General features: G+C 48.7%; 7 protein-coding genes across 7 annotated transcripts; 4 read left to right on the top strand and 3 right to left on the bottom strand.

Moving 5' to 3' along the window:
- Nucleotides 1-401: 401 nt before the first annotated feature.
- cwc21 (U2-type spliceosomal complex subunit CWC21) lies at nt 402-1,043 on the bottom strand (the record flags this gene model as incomplete). Its single annotated transcript, XM_043279855.1, has 1 exon — nt 402-1,043. One exon carries the CDS (start codon nt 1,041-1,043, stop codon nt 402-404), a length of 642 nt encoding a protein of 213 aa, XP_043137492.1.
- Nucleotides 1,044-1,980: 937 nt separating this feature from the next.
- On the bottom strand, nt 1,981-4,885 carry PUF3 (mRNA-binding protein PUF3; the record flags this gene model as incomplete). The annotated part of the gene is made up of 5 exons (XM_043279854.1): nt 1,981-2,943; nt 2,992-3,270; nt 3,320-4,602; nt 4,657-4,792; nt 4,844-4,885. The coding sequence occupies 5 exons, from the start codon at nt 4,883-4,885 to the stop codon at nt 1,981-1,983; spliced, it is 2,703 nt and encodes a 900-aa protein (XP_043137491.1).
- Nucleotides 4,886-8,240: 3,355 nt separating this feature from the next.
- ACHE_50166A (SDR family NAD(P)-dependent oxidoreductase) lies at nt 8,241-9,105 on the top strand (the record flags this gene model as incomplete). Its single annotated transcript, XM_043279851.1, has 2 exons — nt 8,241-8,721; nt 8,786-9,105. The coding sequence occupies 2 exons, from the start codon at nt 8,241-8,243 to the stop codon at nt 9,103-9,105; spliced, it is 801 nt and encodes a 266-aa protein (XP_043137490.1).
- Nucleotides 9,106-11,843: 2,738 nt separating this feature from the next.
- ACHE_50165A (fungal specific transcription factor domain-containing protein) lies at nt 11,844-13,474 on the top strand (the record flags this gene model as incomplete). The annotated part of the gene is made up of 6 exons (XM_043279850.1): nt 11,844-12,097; nt 12,146-12,212; nt 12,266-12,452; nt 12,507-12,687; nt 12,738-12,896; nt 12,946-13,474. 6 exons carry the CDS (start codon nt 11,844-11,846, stop codon nt 13,472-13,474), a joined length of 1,377 nt encoding a protein of 458 aa, XP_043137489.1.
- Nucleotides 13,475-15,778: 2,304 nt separating this feature from the next.
- ACHE_50164A (uncharacterized protein) lies at nt 15,779-17,507 on the top strand (the record flags this gene model as incomplete). The annotated part of the gene is made up of 7 exons (XM_043279849.1): nt 15,779-15,930; nt 15,982-16,048; nt 16,107-16,519; nt 16,573-16,600; nt 16,652-16,929; nt 16,984-17,148; nt 17,195-17,507. 7 exons carry the CDS (start codon nt 15,779-15,781, stop codon nt 17,505-17,507), a joined length of 1,416 nt encoding a protein of 471 aa, XP_043137488.1.
- Nucleotides 17,508-17,681: 174 nt separating this feature from the next.
- ACHE_50163S (uncharacterized protein) lies at nt 17,682-18,259 on the bottom strand (the record flags this gene model as incomplete). The annotated part of the gene is made up of 2 exons (XM_043279848.1): nt 17,682-17,924; nt 17,981-18,259. 2 exons carry the CDS (start codon nt 18,257-18,259, stop codon nt 17,682-17,684), a joined length of 522 nt encoding a protein of 173 aa, XP_043137487.1.
- Nucleotides 18,260-20,779: 2,520 nt separating this feature from the next.
- ACHE_50162A (uncharacterized protein) lies at nt 20,780-21,319 on the top strand (the record flags this gene model as incomplete). The annotated part of the gene is made up of 1 exon (XM_043279847.1): nt 20,780-21,319. One exon carries the CDS (start codon nt 20,780-20,782, stop codon nt 21,317-21,319), a length of 540 nt encoding a protein of 179 aa, XP_043137486.1.
- Between the last annotated feature and the right edge of the window lie 1,209 nt (nt 21,320-22,528).

Raw genomic sequence — 22,528 nt, 5'->3', positions numbered from 1 at the left:
CATGCTAACTATGTAAAGGTCCATGTAGGCTGGACGGTAGATAGATAAATGATTGTTTGATTTCAAACTCATGAATGATAGAACGGGCTGCGAAAGAGGAAGAGGAAGAAGAAGAGAGATCTACCGTCCGAAGATACCACCAGACCGTCTGTGAGAACAGAGAGGGGAAGGATGGAAGAGTGAATGCTATTAATGCCCTCAAGGAATGATTACTGTCACTGCCAGTCGCAATGATAAGAGCTCCAATATCATTCACAATCTACCCGTAGGGCAAATCAATTCAAATGGTACCTATGCCGATATCTCATTCCATTATCCCATAAAACAAATGCAGTGCATACACACAGAAACTAACACCCAACGCCATGTCCATCCCTGCTCCGTCACTGTTTAAAGCCAAATTACCTCCTAGCATCTCTCCACCCACTAGAAATCTCCCCCGTCTCCCTATCCTCCCTAATCCCCAAGGCCTTCCGTAACCTCTCACTCTCCTCAATCTTCGCCTCCGCCAGCTCATGTACCTGATACGCCTTAAACTGCTTCTTTTCCTTTGGCGCCGCCCGACGCCCACGATTATCCCGCCGCGAATCAGAAGGTGCATTGGCCTCGTCGTCGAGCTCCTGAAGTAACTTCTGGCGGAGCGATTCGCAGCGCTCGTCGATTTCCTCATCAGATAACACCCTCTTCTCATTCTCATTCTCGTTCTTAGATGTCTCCCCTTCTTCTTTCTCCTCCTCATCATGCTTCCCCTTCTTCCCTTTACCCTTAGTCTTCGATAACTCCTCCTCAACCCGCTCATTCTCCTCCTCCAACCTCTCTCTCTCCTCCATAACCCTCACCTCAATGCCCCTTAACCGATCATGTTCCAGAATCTTCCGATCAGGCTGGCGTTGCTTGAACCCGCCGCCGAGTTTGTCGTCTGCAACAGGCGGGTACGGCGCGCCGTAGCCTGCGTTGCGCGGCTTGATGAAGGCGTGGTTGCGCTGGACGTAGCCGGAGGTGCCGCTGCCGCGGGGGGTGGAGAGGCCGACGTTTGAGGACATTTTTTGGTTTTCTTCCTTTTGAGAGGGTATTGGGGTGTTGTTTTAGTCGGTTGTTGGGGATGGGGTCGTCGGTTGTGTTGGGTGGGTTGGTTGGTTTGAGTGGAGGCGTGGTGTAAAGCTCTTCGGTCGTGACTGGGGGAGATCAAGGTAAATCCAAGTATTCTTCTGTGAGCTGGGATTTGAATACTGAACACCCCTGTAAATGATGCCAGCGATGTAGTAGTGGCAACGGGCAACTGAAGCTGGTGCTCCGCAAAACCAATGCTATTGGTCACGTGGTGATAACGATAGCGGGCTTGGCCATTCTACTCCTACTCCGGAGGAATCTCTACGCTAGCAGAGTTGTAGCAAGATTACTATTAACGATCCTCGGATCAACTATCTAAACTAACACACCAGAGAAGAGAACTATGAACACAAAAAACCAGTACAAGCAACATTTTCAATTGGTTTCACTGTATACCGAGAGCACCATGCTCATACAATCATCGTTCGTTTCCACGGGATTTCCCTCGTATGTCCAAGGTTCCCCATTCTGTACCCGTTTCGAAACCAATTGAACCATCAAAGAGAAAAAAGAATCCCAGTAACCGTTCGCCGTGCCCCTCGTTGAATGGAGACGTGCCTTCATTGCATCACATCAACAGAAGAACAAAACAATCACATGAACAGATTAAAAAGGTTGGTGAAAAGGGGGAGTCGAAGAAACGAAGCAATAAGTGCACGGAAAAGAAAACATATAAAAAAGCCAGGTAAGCCAGCCATCATCCTATGTTACGCCTGAATGCAATTAGGCGGGTGATTCATATATCCCTTGGGATCCCCTGTATGTATACGCCCGATCAATGTAAAACGTCGGGTACTAAACACGAACATAAAAATAGTAATGGGTAAATATTTCAGCAGAAAGAAAGAGTGGTGTGCGCGGTTGAGCACGCTAGTTGGCGCCGGTGATCTCGACCGGGACAGTCGCGTCAGGAGTAGTGGCCTCGGAGCTCGACGCCGATTTCACCGTCGTCCGAGCAAGGCCTTTGGAGTCGGCTCCATTGCCAGTCTGGGACTCCGTCGGAGGGGGCGTAGGGGGCGCTGCTCCAACAGGCACTTGGCCGTTTTCCATAGACCGTTTCGAAGGTTGAGGAGAGGACTTGTGCGAGTTCGGTGGTGTGGTGGACGAGGTGAGGTGCGAAAGAGCGCTGCTCGAAGGCAAACTGGGATCGAAGATGAGTTTTTCAATAGCGACGATCTGCTTGCCGTAGCTGTATTTCTTCAGCTGGCTCAGCAATGGCTTGATCTGGTCGATGAGAGCCTCTTTCTCGGTCCCTTGAAGCTGAGTAAGAATCTTCTGAATAACGTAGTTTCCATATTGGTCACGCATCAAGCCAAGCAGTGGGCTTTCCCCTCTCTCATTGGGCGAGGTGAGTGTGGTGATAATGTGCCGACGCTGCGACTCCTCCCCGAATTCGATACTCTTCTCGACCACGTTACTAGCAAACTTGTGTTTCGAGAACATTAGAAGCTGCGAAATCACGACGATGATCATGCGCGAGCGATCCTTCTCCTCGCCATTCTCGATCACGTGCTGAATGACGTAGTTGCCGAACTGGTCGGGAATTAAATTGGGCGTGCAAGCGTGCAGTTCACCAAGGATCGACTCGCGGTCTTCCTCCTCGCAATGTTCGAGCATGCGCTGGATAACACGGCATCCGTACGGGTGTGCTGCAAGTCGGCTGACCTGACCTTTAAACGCGTTTATGATGAACTGTACGTATTGAGACGGGACCCGCTCAATGGCCTTTTGAATAACATGGTTGCCGTTCTGGTCGCGCACACATTTCAATACATGGTTTTCCAACTCCTTGACCATCGATGCTTGCTGGTCGGTAAGGATGTGCTCGAGAGCCTGTGCGAGTTAGCATGCGGTCTTCTATTGCCTAGGCAGACTACTAACCTTTTGAACAACACGGCAACCATACATCTGGGTGGACAGCGCAAGCACATGTCCCTTCATCTGGTTGGCGAGAATCTTCTTCTGCGTCTGGTTGCCATGTTCAAACAACTTCTGAACCACGTAGTTGCCAAACACATCGGTCATCAGCTGAAGGCAGTTCGGCTGGATTTCGCGAAAAACCTGTTCCTTCTCGTCGCTGTTGGCGGTTTCCAACTTTTGCTGGATGAACCGGGAGCCATGCTGGTCGCCACTAAATTCAACCACGTGGTTGTAGATGTCCTGGGAAGTCAGTCTCTGTTCAATCGTTTACGACATCTCGGACACTCACCTTAAGTTCATAACGTTTGTTTCCCTTGCTATTGGCCCTGAACTCCTCTAGCAATGGACTGCGCACAACCTGGGACAAGTCGTTCTCACGGGTGGGTCTGGGGACGTATGCTGCGGCCCCGATGCCTGCCAAGGAGGAAACTGGATAGTAACCCGCCAAAGGATTCATACGAGCCTGGTAATTTGCAAGCTCGTATGCAGAGGGATATTGCACGCGTTGCAGCGGGTTCCCAGGGGACACGAACTCAGCCTCGGCACGTAGTTTGCGCTCCAAGGCGGCTGCCTGTCCTTCGGAAATACGGCTACCAGAAGCATTTCGGAAGTGCGGACCCGCTAATGATGCGCCGTCCAGTCCAGGGTAAAAAGGACTTCCCATGCGAGTGAGTTCGGACGGAGAAATGCCACCGCCTTCCAGACGTGCCCTGTTGGCCGCCTGGTAAGCTAGGAGGTCTGCCGCACCATCACCCATGTATCCAGGGACGGATTGGTAATTACCCTCTTCGCCCACGGACTGGGCATACTTTGATCGGGAGAGATTGCCGTCAAAGGAACCCTGAGACATGTAGGCTGGACGCTGAGTCGGAAAGCCACTGTCATTCAGCTGAAGCTTGCCCAGGCCCGTATTCAAATCGATAGAGCCAGTTCCCAGTCTACCATCAAACCCTTGGTTTTCTGAGTGGAACGACGGATGCGAAGTATGTGTTTGTCGCTGCGGGGCGAACGATGCCGAGCTGTGGGACATGTGAGTGTAAGGGTTCCGGGGAAGCTGCTGAGCTAGCGCGTCGGGCAGTCCGTGGGGTAGAGACGAAATAGTCATATCATCGCCCGAAGTGTCCAGGGTAGTGCCAGGTTTCATCTGAAATCGCGTGCCCACAGGGCTACTGCCGAAGGCGGATGAGTTGACATTGTGCCTGGCCTCGCCATTTCTGAATCCGCCGAAACCACCAAAAGAAATACCATCAGTCGAAGGAGAGATACCATCGGATCCGCTATTCAGGTAGGTCTTGTGGTTTGCTGCCCCTCCGGCACCCGCGATTCCTGAGCGTGGCAGGGAAAAATAGGACGTGTCGGCTGCCTCTGACAGTGCCGACGCGCTTCGATCGTTAGACCTGCCTTGTACTGGCGATGTAGTTATGGCCGTCGCGCCTCGGGCCAGGGATGCTGATGTGTTAACCGTGGTCCAGGGAAGGTTGGGCCGCGAAGTCCATCCATCTGATTCAGAGGTCGACAACAGTGACCCGGACCCTGATTTGCCCTCGAAGGCTGTGTCTGCAAGATGTTGATCTACATTGGTTAGCACCTTGACACTCGACAAAAACGTAGCAAAGGTGAACTCACCATCAAAACCATTTCCGAGGTTGTTGTCCCCCCAGATGTTGCTGTTCCATGTCTTACTTCCACCGAAACTCTTTCCCATTGTAGAACGGTCGTTGCTCATGCTAGAAGAACCAATGTTTGTTCTGTTCGTTCGCACCTGCACCATTGTTAATATCAATTCAGTATATGATCCCAGTGAACTGCTCACATTATGTACGGAGGTCGCATTTGCAGCCATGGTGGACGCCATTCCAAGACGAGAATCCAAGTATTTCGTCAAGTATGTACTCGAACCGGAGGTATTTGCAGGTGGATGGCGGAAGTTCGTTGGTATGTTTGGGCCAGGCTACAACACAGTCGACCTGTTATTTGCAAAAATCGCCAGGCACCCGGCAAGGCGTACTCCGTACACGGAACGGAAAAATATAGACTGAATCGACGGGTCACAATGTTAGTTCAGAGATCATCAAGAGACCACATGCTGAATCTAATCGAATAAAATATTTGAACTCACCAAGGGAGAGAAGAGAAGGATAAACAGGAAAGGGAACGGATGAGAAAGAGAGAGAAAAAAAAAGATGTACGGAAGAAGGTTGGTCCCGACAAAAGTAGGAATGAAAAAGAAAACAGAACGAGGCTGACAAGTTTATTTTCCGTCACGAGCAGCAACGGCACCTCGACAGGCACAGCAAATTATACAAGGGGACCAACACAAAGAAAGGGATAAGAGAGCGAAGGGAGAGAAGGAATCGAACGGTATCCACGAGAGACGAAGAGGGAACGGAAGCTTGATAAGAGAAGCAAGCAAGCAACCAACGCCGCAGCGTAGTAATAGCGGTCGAAGAGACACCGAAGAATAGGAACGCAAGGTGACAAGAATTGAGGATACTCAATGTCGGTTCTTTTCCCTTTGCGGATCAGACACTAAGAATCGATCTGCCAACGTGTGTAATGTTGGTTATATCAAACAGCCTTGTACCGCAACGTTATTACGCTCCGTGCATGCTCTAGGAACCCCGAATCTCGCAGATCACCGTCATGTGCCGTACCCAGGATCGTCTCTTAGCGGAGGAAAGACGAGCGAAAGCGCGTGTGCATGAATAATGTTATCCAGCAGACTAAGAGCGAGCGAGATGCGGCGTGCGTAAAGAGAGCGAGAGTGAGAGGTGTTTTAATCAGACACGGTCGTCGCGGCAAGGGATGGGAGGACGAAGGAAGGAGGTGTTGTGGGAGTAATCGACGAAAGAGAGACGGTAGGAGGATGGGAAGAATGCTGGTATTGTTGATTCTCTCTGTGTTGCGCGATGATGGAGAGATAAAATGAGATGGAAGAAAGCGAGAGAGAGAGGGAGAGAAAGAGAAAGAGAGGGGGAGATCGGACGGGGAATGTCAAAAGGGAAGAAGAGGAGCAGTCATCCAGCTGTCACACAGGGAGGCGGCGGGCGGTAGAGACGAAAGTGGTGGTAAGTAAGAGTAAGTGGTAAGTGGTGTATGCAAGACAGGCAAGTCCAGATGAGCTGGAAGGTTAAAAAAAAAAAAAAAGAATGATGCCACGGAATCAATGATGAGCAAGAAAAAAAAAAAAAAAAGCTTTGCGGTTCAACCCAACAAAGCAAAAAAAATTGAGAAAAAATAGCTGCACCCAAGGATCAGGGCAGTAAAAAAAAAGAAAATAAAAAACACGTCGTCAAGTTAGCAAAACACCAATTCAATGATGGTGAAATCGGTGAAGTCTTTGCAGTGCGTTTTTGGGAAGTTGATAGATAAGCTGCTGGAAAAACGAGATCCCGTTACGACACGTTACCATACAGGATACTTGGATTTAGGGTGTAAAGGTATTGTGACCCAAGTACCATTGGTCGCTTGCCGCCAGTAATTACAATACGGTACGAGCTGATCTGGGGCTCAAATACAGGTCAGATGACTGAATACGTATCATATTGTCGTGTCTATGCAGACAGAGCCTATGGGAGTACAAGTACAAAGGACTAGTAAAATAGTCATAGTGCAGTGTGCGACTGACCGCCAGACATTACACACATACAGCAAGTAATCCCGCGGTTCAACGCCCACACATACTCTGGTCAACATCCAAGTCATTCATTCTGTGCCTGGGACTTCGGACATGATTTCCTGACCATTCAACATACCAACCCCGCTTGTGACCGCTGGCATGTGTTCCATGGCGCGTATCGCATTCCAGTCGTACATACTCTGTCTACTGTGCTCTACGCTCTGTCCTCATGTTCACAAGGCAGAATTAAGCACATCGCCGACCGATCGGATCCACTAAACTAGCTTGGTGATTTGCCGCTTGCAATGATCCGGTTCGTGTTCGATAGCAGTAATACACCATTTTATTTCTCTACCACAATTGCATTGTAGAGTCTATTGATAGCAATGTCATTATCACCATAATACCTCCCCCTCTATAACAATAGAAATGTTCCTATCATAACTGCGGACCCAAAACAGTCTCCCCGAGTGGGTCTTCCGGCCGGATGTGTAACCGAGACGGCTTTTCATTGGCCACTGCTGCTGTCTATTTCCTTTATTGGCCGAGGAACCAGGGTTCGTGACAGCCTACGTATGAGTATCCATAGAGAACAGTAATATAGTACTCTCATCTACACTCGAATGATTCATACAGTCCACGTCTAGGGATACCATACCATGGATCCATAACCGGCCCCTTGCTTCAGCCTAGTCAACGATAGCCGATGACCCATGACCCTCGACCAGCGCAACGGCCGAGTCTCTGATGTGGAAAAGCATCACTGACCGTTCTTCCAGTGCTACTCAATGTCATATGTTAAGCACATACAAGTATGTACAGGTGTTGTATCATGATAATCATACCGGTCACGAGACTGCCTTCCCCAGATTTCCGGTCTCGGAGAATTTAGGAGGATCCCTAACCTTGCATTCCTGAGCAAATCATCGTCCCTGACCGTTGTGCATTCCTTTCAAAATCCTCTGAAACCTACGGTTGGTATGAGACTGATCGACAACACATCATACTAGGATTTCCTATCCACTTTACAGGTACCTGTACCTGTACCTATTGTAGATCCTTAGCGAACCGGTGTTTGGTCGGAGTACCGGTACATACAGATGCAGATACAGGCAGAGATGCCCTCCTCGTCTTGTTGACGGCTGTTTTGTCTCACTAATGCCTTGCAGACGTACGTGGGTACCTACTCCTACAAGTACTCAATCGGCCTCAGGACACATGTTACCGTAAGTGGCCGCTTATTCACACATATCAGTCAGTTCTCGCCTCCAGTATGAGACTACGTCTTATCTCAAACCCCCGACTAACACTGGAAACCTCACTAAGACGATCACATGACCTCACGTGCACTCCGTCTCTACGTCCAAATAAAGTGGTCGATCTCTCAAAGTCGGCTACGTTAGTTTCCGAGATCCGGTGAGAACCAATCACCCCTGATAAGGGTTTTGCGGAGAAAGTCTAATGTCGACTGAGCATCGGAGGACGGAGTTTGCTTTCCGTGCTTTATTCGTAGTATTTAAAAAAAATAAATATCTTAACTAGTTGTAACTCTTCAATAACCCAATATCAATTGGTACATATAACGGAAGTAATGGCAGACCTATCCGGCAAAACAGCCCTCGTCACTGGCGGCGCAAGCGGTCTAGGCAAAGCCATCACCACCAAATACCTACACGCCAACGCAACAGTGATCATCTGCGATATCAACCCTCTACGCATCGAAGAAACGACATCCCAGCTTTCTGCTCTCGGAACAGGGACCCTCCGCGCCTATACAGTCGACATAACCTCCCTCGATGCAGTCCATGACCTCTTCGCCAAGATGCGCAATGAGTTTGGTATGTCTGCGCCGGATATCCTGGTGAATAATGCGGGTATCATGGACCGGTTTGATCCCGTTGGTGATTTGGATCCTGGACTTTGGGATCGCGTTATGAAGGTTAACCTGACTGCGCCGTTTTGGTTGAGTAAATTGGCTGTCGAGGGGTGGCTTGCGCGGGAGGAGGGGGAGAAAACGGAAGGGTGCATTCTGAACATTGCTTCTGTTGCTGGAAAGGTTGGATTAGCTGCTGGTACGCACTTCCCCACCCCCTCTTCAATTCCACGAGAAATAAAATATTAACGACATGCACCCAGGCGCCGCTTACACAGCCAGCAAACACGGCCTCATCGGCCTGACCAAAAACACATCCTCCTTCTACACCAACAAAGGTATCCGCTGCAACGCGCTCGTCATGGGCGCAATGGAGACGAACGTCAGCGATGCCTTCCACGCTGGTATCAACCAAGAGGGGTATCAGAAGATGGCGGAGCTTATGAATGCTGCTGGGACGGCGCTGTGTAATGTCGATGAGGTTGCGGATTTGTGTGTTTGGATTGCGGGTGGGAAGGGCGCGGGGTTGGTTAATGGAGCGGTGATTAATGTTGATCATGGGTGGGGGAGTATTATGGGGTGATATATTGTGGTTGAATGGTAAATAGCTTGATACTTTCTTACTCCTCGGATGATCAATGCGCATATAGAAGACATAATGTGCCCCCGTCCAGGGACATAGTTTTCTCATCTCAGAACAGTGCAAACAGCCAGATTAGCTGCGGCAACATGTCATTGATGGCTTCTTTCTCAGTGTTATGAATTAGAATTACTTGGCGATTTCGTGCAAAATCGCTCGCAAGCGCCAAGCTGTTTGCGACAGTGCTGATGCATAGCAAGACTGCATGCTTGCAACGATGAAAGCCACCAGAACACTGTCGTCAAGCCAAGAACATAACTTCGCTCATCATTCAGGATTATTCTTTCGCAGGTTGAGCTCAGCAACTTCTAGCTGCTGTGGACTAGCACCTTCTATGTTTGTGCACGATATGCCAATGCACGGGACCACCCACAAATTTGTTGCGGCCGAAGATGTGACAGAGGGTTCTTTGCGGCTCTCGCCAAATCGCCTTTTTGTCCAGGGTATAAATGCTTCAGGCATAAGTCGACGCTGAAACAAGCAACACGCAATAACACTATGGACCTCTCCTTGCCTGCTTCATTTTCATCTCTACGTTCTCGGTTGTGCAGGTGTTTCGTTATCTGGTGGTGGGTCTTAGAACCTCAGTATTGTTGAACTCGGATTGCGAACGAAGTATCCTCTTGTCCAGAAAGCGAAATATTTCAGCGCATGTCAAATCTGCTCTGGTCGTTCTTGAGATGCACCCTTGAAAATAAGTTTCGGCGCTGAAGCAACCAACGCGCAACAGTACGGCGCATCGTCATGTCGATACGCCAATCCAACGTCTTCGGACGGGACGACGGACGCAGCTATCAGTTCACTGCATCCGACGATGTTATTGGACGCTCCTTTTCTTTTTTTTTTTTTTCCTCTCGAACAATAACAATAACTTCTACAGGGCTTTTTTTTATTACTGCGTTCTCGGTTGTGTAGGCGCCTGATGAAGAGCCAGTAGTTTTGAGCTCTAGAATTGCAAATGTAATATGCTTCTTCTCAGGAAGCGAAGCATCTCACCTCATGTCGGACTTGTTCTGCTCATTCATCGAATAAGCACTTATGCCATTTCTGGATGAATTGATAGCAGACCGACCCACAATCGGGAGTTCCATCCATATCGAATAAGTATAAGCGCTGAAGCAACCAATGAGGGAAGCCTGTATATCTCTGTGTGATACGCCGGTGGATTATCTCGTACTACGACCCGGGCCGCCGCTGACTTGTTGCGGCCGAATATGTGATTTAGGGCTTCTTCGAGCTCAGTTTGGATATGTGAGCTGCAATAATCGTCGGCTGAAGCATGTAGCTCATGTGCAATGGCTGGATGCTGATGAGCGTTGGTTTTTGTGTTGAACTCATTATGTACTGGTTCCCAGTATTCTGTATCGTATGGGAGACTGTGTTCGAGCGGGCTTCCGGCCCCATTCATGTTCTTTAAGATACATTGGCAAACATGCTATCGCGATTCTAGTTGGACTAGCACAGAGGCCCTCAGCCATCGGACTTTTTCATAATTCTGTCTCGTTTCACTTGGGATATAAAATCCCGGCGCCTTGTATATTGAAGGCTTCATGGTCGAAGTACCTTTGTTTCCCATCAAACATAGCTGGATACCAACGATAAAATTACATTCAGGAGATGAGAGAAAATAGCGACGGAGAATGATGGTTGAAACCATGAGCTTTGGCATTATGGAAAACGGAAAGAGATAGAAGACAGAAGAAAGCTACGGTAGGAAGTGGAAGGTGAATGAAATGAAACACTTTCAGATCCAGATTATCCGTGAGCAAATTACCCCATTGCACGTACTCTAATGCTGTTTAAATTTCAGCCCTATACTTCCCGATACGGAAAAGCGTGTTCTTAGTCACCCGGCTATATGAGTGTCCAGAGAGGGCGCATAAGACACCTCGGTCTCTTAACTCTGCTCTACCGTGTATATACCTCGCCTGTTTGCAATGCAACGCATTGCATTTCCCCTTGCATCTACATCGTGCAATGGTCCAATCAACTGAAAACGCGCCTATTCGCCGAGCCCGGGTCGCCTGTAAGGCATGCAACGCCCGACGGGTAAAATGCGATGCAGCTGATGGACAGCCCTGTTGGCATTGTCGCATACGGCGTACATCTTGCGAATTGATTGAGTCGAGGCGAGGAAAGTACGTGGCTCTTTTGCATGTAGTAGTTTTGTATTGATGCTCATGACTGCTAGGTATACGCGGAAGAGGAACGGCCAATCTAGAGGACAGCGCGGTTTGAGGCGGCCACAGGGAGTCGAGAATAGTCCTACTGGCCAAGCGGTGTCCCCTGATGCCGTCGACAGTACTATAACCCCTGATCAGATCGATGATATGCACTGCAGCTCGGAGCAAACCAATGCCAGCCCACAGCAGAATGTTTATCTATCTTACATCGTCGAGGTGGTGCACAGCCCCATAGCTGGTTCAGCGGAGCCCTTAAAAGTGCATTATCCAATTCCAGCCTCTATCATAGACCGTGCAAGCCTCAAACATGGGCCTCGGGCCGATGGATCAGTCACCATACAGGATGCTTTCAGAATGCCCACCCCAGGTATAGCGGACCAACTGATCCGTGCTTTTTTCGACATAATCCACCCAGCCTATCCGGTCTTCGATCGAGCGAAGTTCACGAGACTGTATCACCAGGGCCTAGCTTCCCCACTTGTTCTACAGACTATCTTCATGTTGGGCTTTACAGTCGGCAGCGAGAATCTCGTGCGTGCAGCTGGGTATAATGATCGTGCCGTAGCACGGAAGACGCATTATCTTCGTGCAAAGGTGCTGTATGATGCGGATTATGAGACTGATCGCATGAATCTTGTGGCGGTTTTGCTTCTACTTGGGTTCTGGTGGGCTGGTTATGAGGAACAGAAGGATACGTGTTATTGGGTTGGGTGTGCGACGACTGTTGCACAGTCTTTTGGGATGCATCGCTCGTTAGTTCAACCTTGTTTGGTTCTGAAAACGATATTAACGTTGTATAGGACATCGCAGTGTGTTTTAGGTCCGCAAATTAGGTCGCTGAGGAAGCGCATCTGGTGGTCGATCTATGTAAACTCCCGCAAACTGTGACTTTTTTAATACCGCAATGCTAATAGTACTAGGTCCGTGATCGTCATACCTCTGCAGCCTTTGGTCGACCATGCCGCATCCGAGATGAGGACTGCGATATTGAACCCCTTACCGAAGAAGACTTCAACTTTGACGTTGACTATGACGAAAGACTCATACCAGCCCAAAGAAACTTCCACATTTCCTACGCCCTTGAGATGTCAAAATTGGTAATTATACGTAAGTTTACCACAACTCACTAACTCCATGCTAGATGACTTACTCAAGGGCTAGTGGGAGACATCCTCATTGCGGAGTTCAGTCCTCGACGGGCCGCGAGGGGATCCGATACAAAAGAATTGGCAGATAGACTCGTACAATGGAAGTCTAAACTACCGGTCCAACTACGAGAATTGCAACCTGATGGATCCTTAGGTGCATCTTTCTGGGCTAGCATGCTGCATTTCTCATACCAGTAAGCCATCATTCGAACTTGATGATCTGGCCTTGATTAATACGATATAGAAACTACCACATCCTTCTATTCCGACCCAAAGCCATCGAAAACCTATCACCAGCAGAAGTTGAAAGGGACGTCCGGGCACGTACAGCCGCTGACACCATCACGCGAATGGCCGAAGACCTCTTATCCGCTGGAACAATCAAGTCCGCGCAAATCCACCTGTACGCCCAACTCTTAATCATCTCCTTGGACAGATGTTAATCTTACCAGCGTCCCAGCATTATTCGGTGCCCTCTCAATCCACACAATCGTCATCTGCCGCTGTCGAAAAGACCCCGTCCGGCGCCAAGTCGCCGAGAACAAGTCGCGGCAGTGCATGCTGGCATTAAGTGTGCTGGCGAACTCGTGGCCGGTCAGGATTTGGATTTCGAAGGCATTTGTTAATTTGATGAGAAGATTGACGGGGCAGGGTTCGGGGTCTGCGGGTTCGATTGTTAATGTGTCGTCTAGCATTGCGACGTCATCAGAGCACTCGGGTTTGCATGCGGATAGCGCTGGAGACTCTTCTCATGACATTGACGGAAATAGTCCTGATAGGCGTGATCCAAGCGCACAGGTCACCGACTCTAACGCACCCGACTACTTTCCACCAACCGCAGCTGATCAACTTATCTACGATCCCTTCTCGGCTGGCTACGGTTGTCTCGACGGCATGTTCGATATCGATTCAATATTACCTAATAGTCTGGCCTTTGATGGTCTTGGTGAGATCGGGGAGCCAAACGCTTCGGATTTTTAGGTAACGACTGCAAACCTACTCCTCCCTCTAAGCACCTTTCCATACTTGAAGAACAACCATGGAAATGGCATCATGGCGATAGTGATGAATGCGAGAAGGCTCGTCGCCCACTGATAGCCGAGCTTCTCGTAAATTTGGCTGCCGAATAATGGGAATGCAGCTGTTATATTTAAGTTTAGCAAGGGCCATGGTATTGGGTAGGATTTCTCGTACCAGAGATGGAGCATCTTGCGAAGCTATTAGATGCCAGGGCTGATGCGGCGTATTGGGGGTATGCGTCGACCTGTGTATAATGAGCATAATTGATCTTCGGTGCAGCATAACAGATAAACGTACTAGAAACGTAAAGATCCCCATAAACGCAAGCAGCATCCTATTTTCGTCAATTTCAAGCGCACAACTATAGCCAGAACCAAACTCACCCACACCCAAACACCCCAGATCCAACCACCGGTACCATCCAGTGCACACTAGGATAAGTCGTCCACCCGAACCAAAACAGTCCAATCGGAATCAAAGCTCCACCCAAAATAGCCGGTGGCAGTCGATACTCCGGCTCACTCTGTCCAGATCCTTGCTTACCCAACAAATGTCCTCGAACTCGGGACCAGATTGGGTTACTAGCAGCCGCTAGGCACATACCCGTTATAATCCCTAGGAATGTAAGACCACTCTGCCACAGGTTCATGTCATGATTCGTCCGGAAGACAAGCGGCAAAGTTCCGAAGAATAGATATAAGATGCCCAATAAAACAGCAGAGTAGAGGTCCAAGCAGAGACACATTGGTTCCAGGAAGAGGAGTTGGAAAGGTCGTAGGAGCAAGAGTGCTGTCGCACGTTTTGATTTGGTGGCGTTTCTCATCGGTGCCCTGTATCGATTATCACCCGTTTGCTTGCGAAGCCTCTCAGCCTTAGCACGTAGCCTGACGGGATGATACGTCTCCGGCGCAAAGAAAACAATCGCAAACCATATGACCCCAGCCCACATAATCATGATATAGTACGTCCACCTCCAACACAACCAATAATTCACAAACCCACCCGCAACAGGCCCAAGCGAAGGGCCTACGAATGGCGCTGACGATACAATCCCCATCGGAGTCTGTATCTCATCTCTTGAGAACACATCGCCCACAGTCCCACCCGCAACAGATAAGAACGTGCCCCCAACAAACCCGCTAAAGAAACGGGTTATGATGATTGTTTTGATGTTTCGAGCAACGGCGGAGGGTATTGTCCAGATGATGAATAGGGACCAAGAGATGAGATAGATGGGCCGTCTGCCGTAAGACTCGCTTAGGGGGCTTGTTAGGAGGGGGCCGAAGGCGATTCCTAGGACAAAGGATGAGAGCCCGAGGGCTTCGATTATCGGTGGGGTGGCGAAGGCGGTTGTTATTTGGGGGTAGGTTGTTGTGTATATTGAACTGGTGCATGTCCTTCGTCCATCAGTAATTGGTTTCGATGGGACTTTGGAGATGCGGGTTGGCTTACACGCATGAACTCCCCATACAAACAATAACCACAATAATCCACTTCCGCGCTAACGACATACTTCGGGGGCACATTGGGTCATGGTCTCCATCGAATGAGACCTCGTACTGGTCATGGTCGGCTCTCGTTAGATTCTCCGGGGGTTGGCTGTCGGCCTCTTCCTCGGCATGCAGAGCTTTCTCCTCATCAACGGTTTGCTTCATAATGCGTGCTAGTTCATTGTTAATAGACAAATAATACGCTAATTAAATAGCATATTATACAGGTACCTTGATTCCTGCTGATTATAAAGCCGAGTATTATATCGCCGACATGGTCATGAAGACTGTATTAAGGGCTTGTGGCGAAGAAGGCTAGGTCTTTCAAGGACTACAGAACATAGCGAGTAGATATCCATTATTCCGATATTAGGTTAGATATATTGGGAATATATTGATCCATTTGTATCAGACATCATTCCTCCGGCCCACGTTACATGGTTGAACTCGCTCCTGCACAGCGACATGCATGCCCTATGTTATATTAACGCAACTAATGCAAGTAACCATGGACTTCAGTTCTACTCGGACAAATGTAGCTCGATGTTTCGAGTAGCCTCGGCGACTTGTCTCTAAAAGCTCGCCTAGGTTAAATGACCTGCCCCACATTGTATTCCGTACGCCTTCTGTCGACACAGGTGGATACCATTTTTATCTCGATCGAACAAAACAGCCATAGCCATTTTTTAGTTGTCTAGCAGTACATATATATGAGCTCCACCTCCACACTTTTTTTATATATCCATCCAGGCTTACTGTTGCGCAACTTACCAACATGGGCTCAATCGGCCAAGCGCCCATTGACACAGCGATAGCTAGTCACCACTTATCCAGCCGAGGCGCCCAAAATTATCTATATCGCGATATATGGGGTCCGCGGCAGAAGTATATGGGAGATCCATGGTCACCGAATAACCCTAATGGAACGTGAGTCCAATCCGCATACATTAGAGTAACCAATCAAGACTGACAGAACAGCGTCATCCTCCGTCTCGCTGAGAATAGTCTCATGCACGATGAAATCGCAGAATTCATTAATGCGCAGGTTCGTATTTCTATCTCACCTCATGTGCCATCTTACTTAAAGGTGTAAATAAGGATAGGCCAAAGTCCATCCTCTCAACCACCTAACTTACAGTACCGGACCGCGCGGCTCACGCCGTCTCCGAAATACAGCAGCGTCATTTCTAACCGAGGAGTTCCATTCACGTGATGTAATCACAGCAGATAATATCTTCATCACACCCGGTGTAGCCAGTGCCATCGACGCGTTGGCTTGGGCGATTTGCAATGATGGAGAGGGTATCCTCATCCCGCAGCCATTATACAACGGCTTTCATTTCGATATGTTGAATCGAAGTAATGCGCGTATTGTGGGTGTTACGTATGAGGGGATTGAGGGATATAAGGGTCTTGAAGATTTGTTTTCCCCGGGGGTGAACAGGAGGGCGCTTGAGAGTGCGTTGAGAAGGGCTGAGAGTGAGGGCATTCTTGTTCGGGCTGTTTTGGTTTCGAAGTTGGTTGCACCCATGTCAATTGATTAATGGATGGATTCACTAACGGAATTAGCCCACATAATCCGTTGGGGAGATGTTATGTTCGTCGGTCCTCTCTTGCTTAACGCATCATCTGAAACTAACTGTTAAAGCCCCCCGAGACCCTAAAAGAATTTGCCTCCTTCTGCGGCAAGCATGGCCTACACTTCATCTCTGACGAGATCTACGCACAGTCCGTCTTTCCTAATCCCGCAATCCCAATCCCGGTCCCATTTATTTCCACCCTCTCCTTCGACCTCCGCGACATCATCGACCCAAACCTCATCCACATACTATACGGCGCAAGCAAAGACTTCTGCGCCAACGGGCTACGTCTGGGTTTCATCTGTACGAACAATGAAGGCATTATAGGCGCGATGTCGAGTATCAGGTTGGTCCAGATGGTTTACTTTTCGCATTGGCTCCACTCTAATCAAACATGTAGTATGTTTTCCTGGTCACCGCATCTCCTCCAAGATGTCTGGGCTGCTATACTCGAAGACAGACAGTGGATGAGAGGGTTTATGCTGAAGAAGACCAACCTCATGGCTGAGAATCATACTATTGCGACGTCGTTTTTCCGACTACGAGGGATCTGTTACTTCGAGATGTGAGTTTCATCCCTAGATGAGCTTGGCATCTGACTAACGAGTCAGGAATGCGGGTCTGTTTATATGGATCGATCTTCGCCATTTACTTCTATCCAAATCGGTGCAGTCGGGGTATGACTATAGCGCATTGAGGGTTACATCTCCCGATGCTAGTATTTACAAACAGCGTGAGATGAGGATTGCAGATATCTGTATGGAAAATGGTGTTATGATTGCGCCAGGGAATGTGTATATGCCGGAAGAGTTTGGGTGGTTTCGGATAACGTTCACTGTAGGGAAAGCGGCGTTAGTGGAGGGGTTGGAGAGGTTTTGGAGGGCATTGGGGGATATCGAGATGGAAAGGAGGGATTGGGAGTAAACTTACATTGTCCAGGACAATAGATTGTTTTTCTAACTAGAACATGTAGAGATGTGACCAGTGTTCGTACTGAGTGGGTATGCGGAATATATATCCATGCACGACACCAACGCAATGTGACGACATTGTATTTTATTATTCTACAAGCCTAAGGAAACCAAGATGGCCCAGACTCTAGCGGTACTCACTAGTCGGTCTTGGCCCAAGCCCACTCGTCCGGTAGGCCATATCAATCATCTTCATTTGCGGAATCGAGTCTTCCGCGCCAACCCATTCCTGAGTCGGACGGCCCTTGATCTGATTCGCAAAAGCTTCCAGCTGGTATCGGTATGACATCCAATGTGTCTCACCAGGCAGGTCCGCAAATTGTCCGCTAGCCTCCTTGAAGGTGTAAGCCTTGTGCGACTTCTCCTCCCACTGCTTGACCATATTTTGCTGTCGGGAATCACGACTTTCCTGGTCTCTACTGTCACCGACGAAGGCTTAAGGATCAATTCACAGTTCAGGGTGCCAGAGGCAACGCCAATTCCCCCATTTGGGAGTCGGAACTGGGCCTTGAACTCATAGTCACACTTGTCATGGATGCCATCAGTGTAAGCCTGGGCATCGCAACTCACACACTTCTCCGGTTCAGCATCGAAGAGGAGACGCAGTGCGGCAAAATTGTAAGTACCAATTGACTTAATACTCCCACCTGAGAGAGGGTAGTTGAAGTGGATGTCATCTTTGCTCGTCGCCCACCATGGAATCATGGAATGGGAAATAACATTGGCAACTCAGCAGGGTTCACCATTGACCTGAAGAGCGCTCAGGAGGGGAAGAGACGATTGTGAAAGGCTTTAAGAAGGGCCGGGGCATTGTGTTGTGAGAATTCCGCCAGTCGAAAAAGAATCTCGGCCTCGGTGGAATTGGAGACGGACGGCTTTTCCAGAAGAACATGCTTGCCCACGCGGATTGAGCGTAGCACCCACTCAAAATGCAATCCGTTTGCCAGGGGGATGAAGATACAATCAATTTCCGGGTCGTCGAGTATCTCTGTATAAAAAATTAGCTGTTAGCCAAGACGAGGGGATCGGTAAAAGATCGTAACTTTCTGTCAATCTCACCCTGCTATGTGCCCTTGACCCCCGGAATGCCGTGTGTGCTTGCAAAAACCTCTGCTTTCTGGCGATCGCGCGCGGAAACCGCCTGGATAAGGACTTCGGGGTGCGATTTGGAAGGAATAATCAAGGCAAGAGGGAGGATTCATTTTTTCTTTCTTTGTCCGACTTAACGGGCTTCGCTTTGTTCATATAACAGGGCATACGATCCCATAGTTCTATCTAAATCTGTGCCGCACTGTCTTCGATGGCCAATTGACAGAATCACTCCGTCCCAACTGTAGAGTATAAAGAACGAAGGGATCCATATTTTCCTTTTCCAGAATATACCAGCTTAGGCGATGGGCAAAAGTCACCGAAAGCTTAGGCCATCGGCTCTGTCGGAGACCGAACGGTCGATAGTACATGGTCTTATCATACTAATATAAGTTTCAGTTCAACGCCCAGTAGAGATTTGGAATCCGATAGGGTGGTTGGTCGTGATTGGGAGAACCTCATTTGTCACAGGCAGTCTTCCAGATACTGTATGAAAGTGCCTACTCTTCACTACTCCGTATGTGCACTACTGTATATATATCGGTTCCGGAGAATAGTAACAAATATTGCCTGTGGCCCTTTCCGAAAAGATATATTTTCTCACTCAGGTGTATGGAATACAAGGAGACATTAAACTGGGCGAATATATACGTTTCTAACGGACCTACTAGTAGTACTATAAGCTCTACGTTCTGACGATGGTGCTATTGCTGGATAGATAGAATCATAGCACATACGACCTATTCCATAAACTTGCATACATGCGACCAGTTATCTAATCTCTGATGAAACTGAAGAATGTGAGGCCCCTCCCCCCGGCAACGGTTGGCAGATATCCAAAGCATGTTTGTTTGTATCGACTCTGGAATGTTCAAGTCAATGCCAACTGACAAAAGGATCATTCCCATACATTGCATAATCAAACAATCGAGCGCAGGTATGAGACAACCGGGAAACATTGCTTTTGTTTGCATCTGATATACTGACTCTGGATCAATTGTAAGACATAAATCCTTGTTTTCTAGGGCAGTCTGAATACAATCATAATGATGTCTCGATCTAACATGCAATTGGTTCTATGTACTTTGTGCCACGATATTGTGCTGCGCCACATTGTGTCGATCTTCATGCCTCAGGTGTCGCTACGTGGCTCACCCTCAATAACCAAGCCTTACTTTTCGGCTAAGCGCCCCTCGAAAGACGCTATCACATTATTATGGGCGAGGATCGCAATGGCAAGTCATGTCGGAGATATCAAGAACAGACCAACTGAGTGTCTGCTCGTATACGGAAGATATTTATGGAATACTACTCTGTACTAGGACCCCTTTTCAGGGGAAGCGTATATTAAACTAGACTTAAATAGGAAAGCATAACGGAACTAATGCATTCCAAAATAGCCAATGAGTAGCAGTAGCCAATAATATCCTCTGTTCTATGTTAGTCCAGGTACGATAGACCTATAATTGGCTGCACATCAGCGTGGGGAAATCACAGCGTTCATATGGTTGGCCAATATCTACTCCACTCCGCCAACGACGGCCAAACACAGGCATCCGAGGGTCTGGCCAGCCCAACCGGGACTGCAGGAGGAATTCTTCTCCTCCCTTCCCTCTCTTCTCCTCTTTTCCCTCCCTCTCTTACTACTGACTCTCTTTCATACTCATACCAACCCCTCCCCTCTGGTATCCTTCCCTTCGCCCATCGCGTCCTCTCATTCCATAGCAGGTGTCAGCTTCACTCTTTCAGCTGTACACCTTGCTGTCCGTTCTTTCTTTATCCCGTCCCCTCGTTTCACCGAGTGTGGTTTGCTTACCCGACGACCCGGACTCGACTCGACTCGACTCGACCCGACCAACCTCAATACGACAAAAAAAAGAAAACAGCCTTATCCGACCATATACTCTCTTTCCTTGCTTGGTTTATTCTGGTCTTGATTTGTTCCTGAAACCGTAGGAACTGTTGAGACATCGCGTAAGTCGCCTGTACGCCCCAGTCGAGGATACATGTGATTGACCACCATAATGCCACACAGTACGACTTTGTTTATTTCTTCAATCTTGAATCCGGAGGATCCTATTTTCTTGACACTCTTTTGAACACACGTTACCAACTACCGACTCCCCCGACGATAACATGTTCCCTGAGCTTGTCGTTCGCGACAGCCCCGAAGATGGATTGTCTCCCGCTATGGTCGATTTGTTGATCGCTCTTTTGGTCTTGGTTCTTCTCGGTCTCATCCTGGTTGCCGGTCTTATGATCCTGCGTCGCAAGCGCCAGAACCGCAAACTGTCCGACCTTCCGGTGCACAACGGAGAATGCATGCCTTCCACCCATCACCGTCGCCTTACGATTTCGGCCTCCCCCGGCGCAAAGACAGAGTCTGTTTTGGTTTACGATGAGAAGCGCAGTCTGATGGAGAATTCGTCCAGCCCGCCATCTAGTCCAGTCCCCGAGATCCGCATCACGTTTCCCGAAGAGGAGGATGAATCTGGGAAGCGCAAGTCCGGACGCATGGTGGTGGTGAGGATTAGCGATACCGGTGGCGTTGGCTTGGAGCCATGCCATGAGGAACTTCCGCCGTATCAGTCCAGTGATGCCGACCGTTTTCATTCCCTGGATATTGAGCGTATGGGTGGACTCAAGGAGAAAGACGACCTAAACAGGTGGTCTTAGCGAATTGTCCCCGATCGATAAACCGTCAGCAATCCTCCATTCTCCTTTCTTCCATCGACTGATACCCCACCGATCGAGCCACACGGTACTTCATCTTCGACGATTCCAAAAGCATGACGATATACCGCCATATACCTACAACCTTTTTACCTAGTGTATCTTTGTCTGTCCTTTTTGAGCTTTTTACTTTTCGTGACTTGCACATACGCAGATCATCCCTACTATTCAGCCACCAGTCTGGTCAAGCTGCAATCTCGCCAGCCACCTCGATCTCTTTATCTGACAATTTTAACGACTAAAGACAACTGGAGCTGAATTGTGTACAGCAAGGGCTGCTGGTTCTTATTTTGTTTTCTGATAGCGTTTCTTCTCGTGCTTGGTCACCTGTGGTCTTTCCACCCTGACACGTTCCTAGGGTTGGAAAGACATTACGCAAGCGGCTCTTTTCATTCTTTCCTTGACTAGTTACTTGGAGCTGTTTTGATATCTTCGTTATTTATGATTCTCCTTTACAATTCTCGGGTTGTCTTTAGGGTGACTGGCAGCTGGATAATGTATGTACTTAGTCTTGCTCCTTGGTCCACCGGGAGTTTTACAATGGATTGCTGTACGGATAGAGATTTGAGAGGAGTAATGTGTGTCCCTCATTCTGTAGAAATTGAGATCACCGTATAGTCCGGCATAATAGTAAACACATCTCCCCATACGGAAGCTGTCTGTCGGCCAATCAGCGGACGGCTAATGCTGCCGAGGGCGCCGACTCCCCGACGTCACGGGGTCACAAAGTGGCCGTTAGACCAACTCTTCTGCTCCTGATCTCGCGTCTTTCCCTCTTCTCTCTCTCTTTAATCCCTCATTCTCTCCTTAGTCCCTTTCCTTTTCTTCTCCAGTCTCTCTTCTCCGGCCTCCTTGCAGATGTCTGCTTCGTTATTTTCGTGGAATTGAGCTGTCGCTGTGCCCAAGCGTATGCTCTGAATTCCAAACCATCAGGGAGGCCGTCCGGAAAAAGAAAAAGAACTGCTCTCTTTTTGTCTCTTTCGTTTGTATATCTTCAATGTGTTACTTATACATTTGTCACCAGTCCCAATCCCTCGACCACTCAGTGATATCGTCGCCTCTGAATTTTTTGCCGTGATATCCGCGCCGTCCCGTTTTCTCTGTGTGGACCAGCTTCCCGATTTATTTCCGACCACACCTTCCCATATACTC

Source organism: Aspergillus chevalieri, chromosome 5 (genome assembly GCF_016861735.1).
Source record: "Aspergillus chevalieri M1 DNA, chromosome 5, nearly complete sequence".
Classification (NCBI taxonomy): domain Eukaryota; kingdom Fungi; phylum Ascomycota; class Eurotiomycetes; order Eurotiales; family Aspergillaceae; genus Aspergillus; species Aspergillus chevalieri.
The sequence above is the reverse complement of the archived record's forward strand: the minus strand, read 5'-3'. Positions and strand labels throughout refer to the sequence as shown.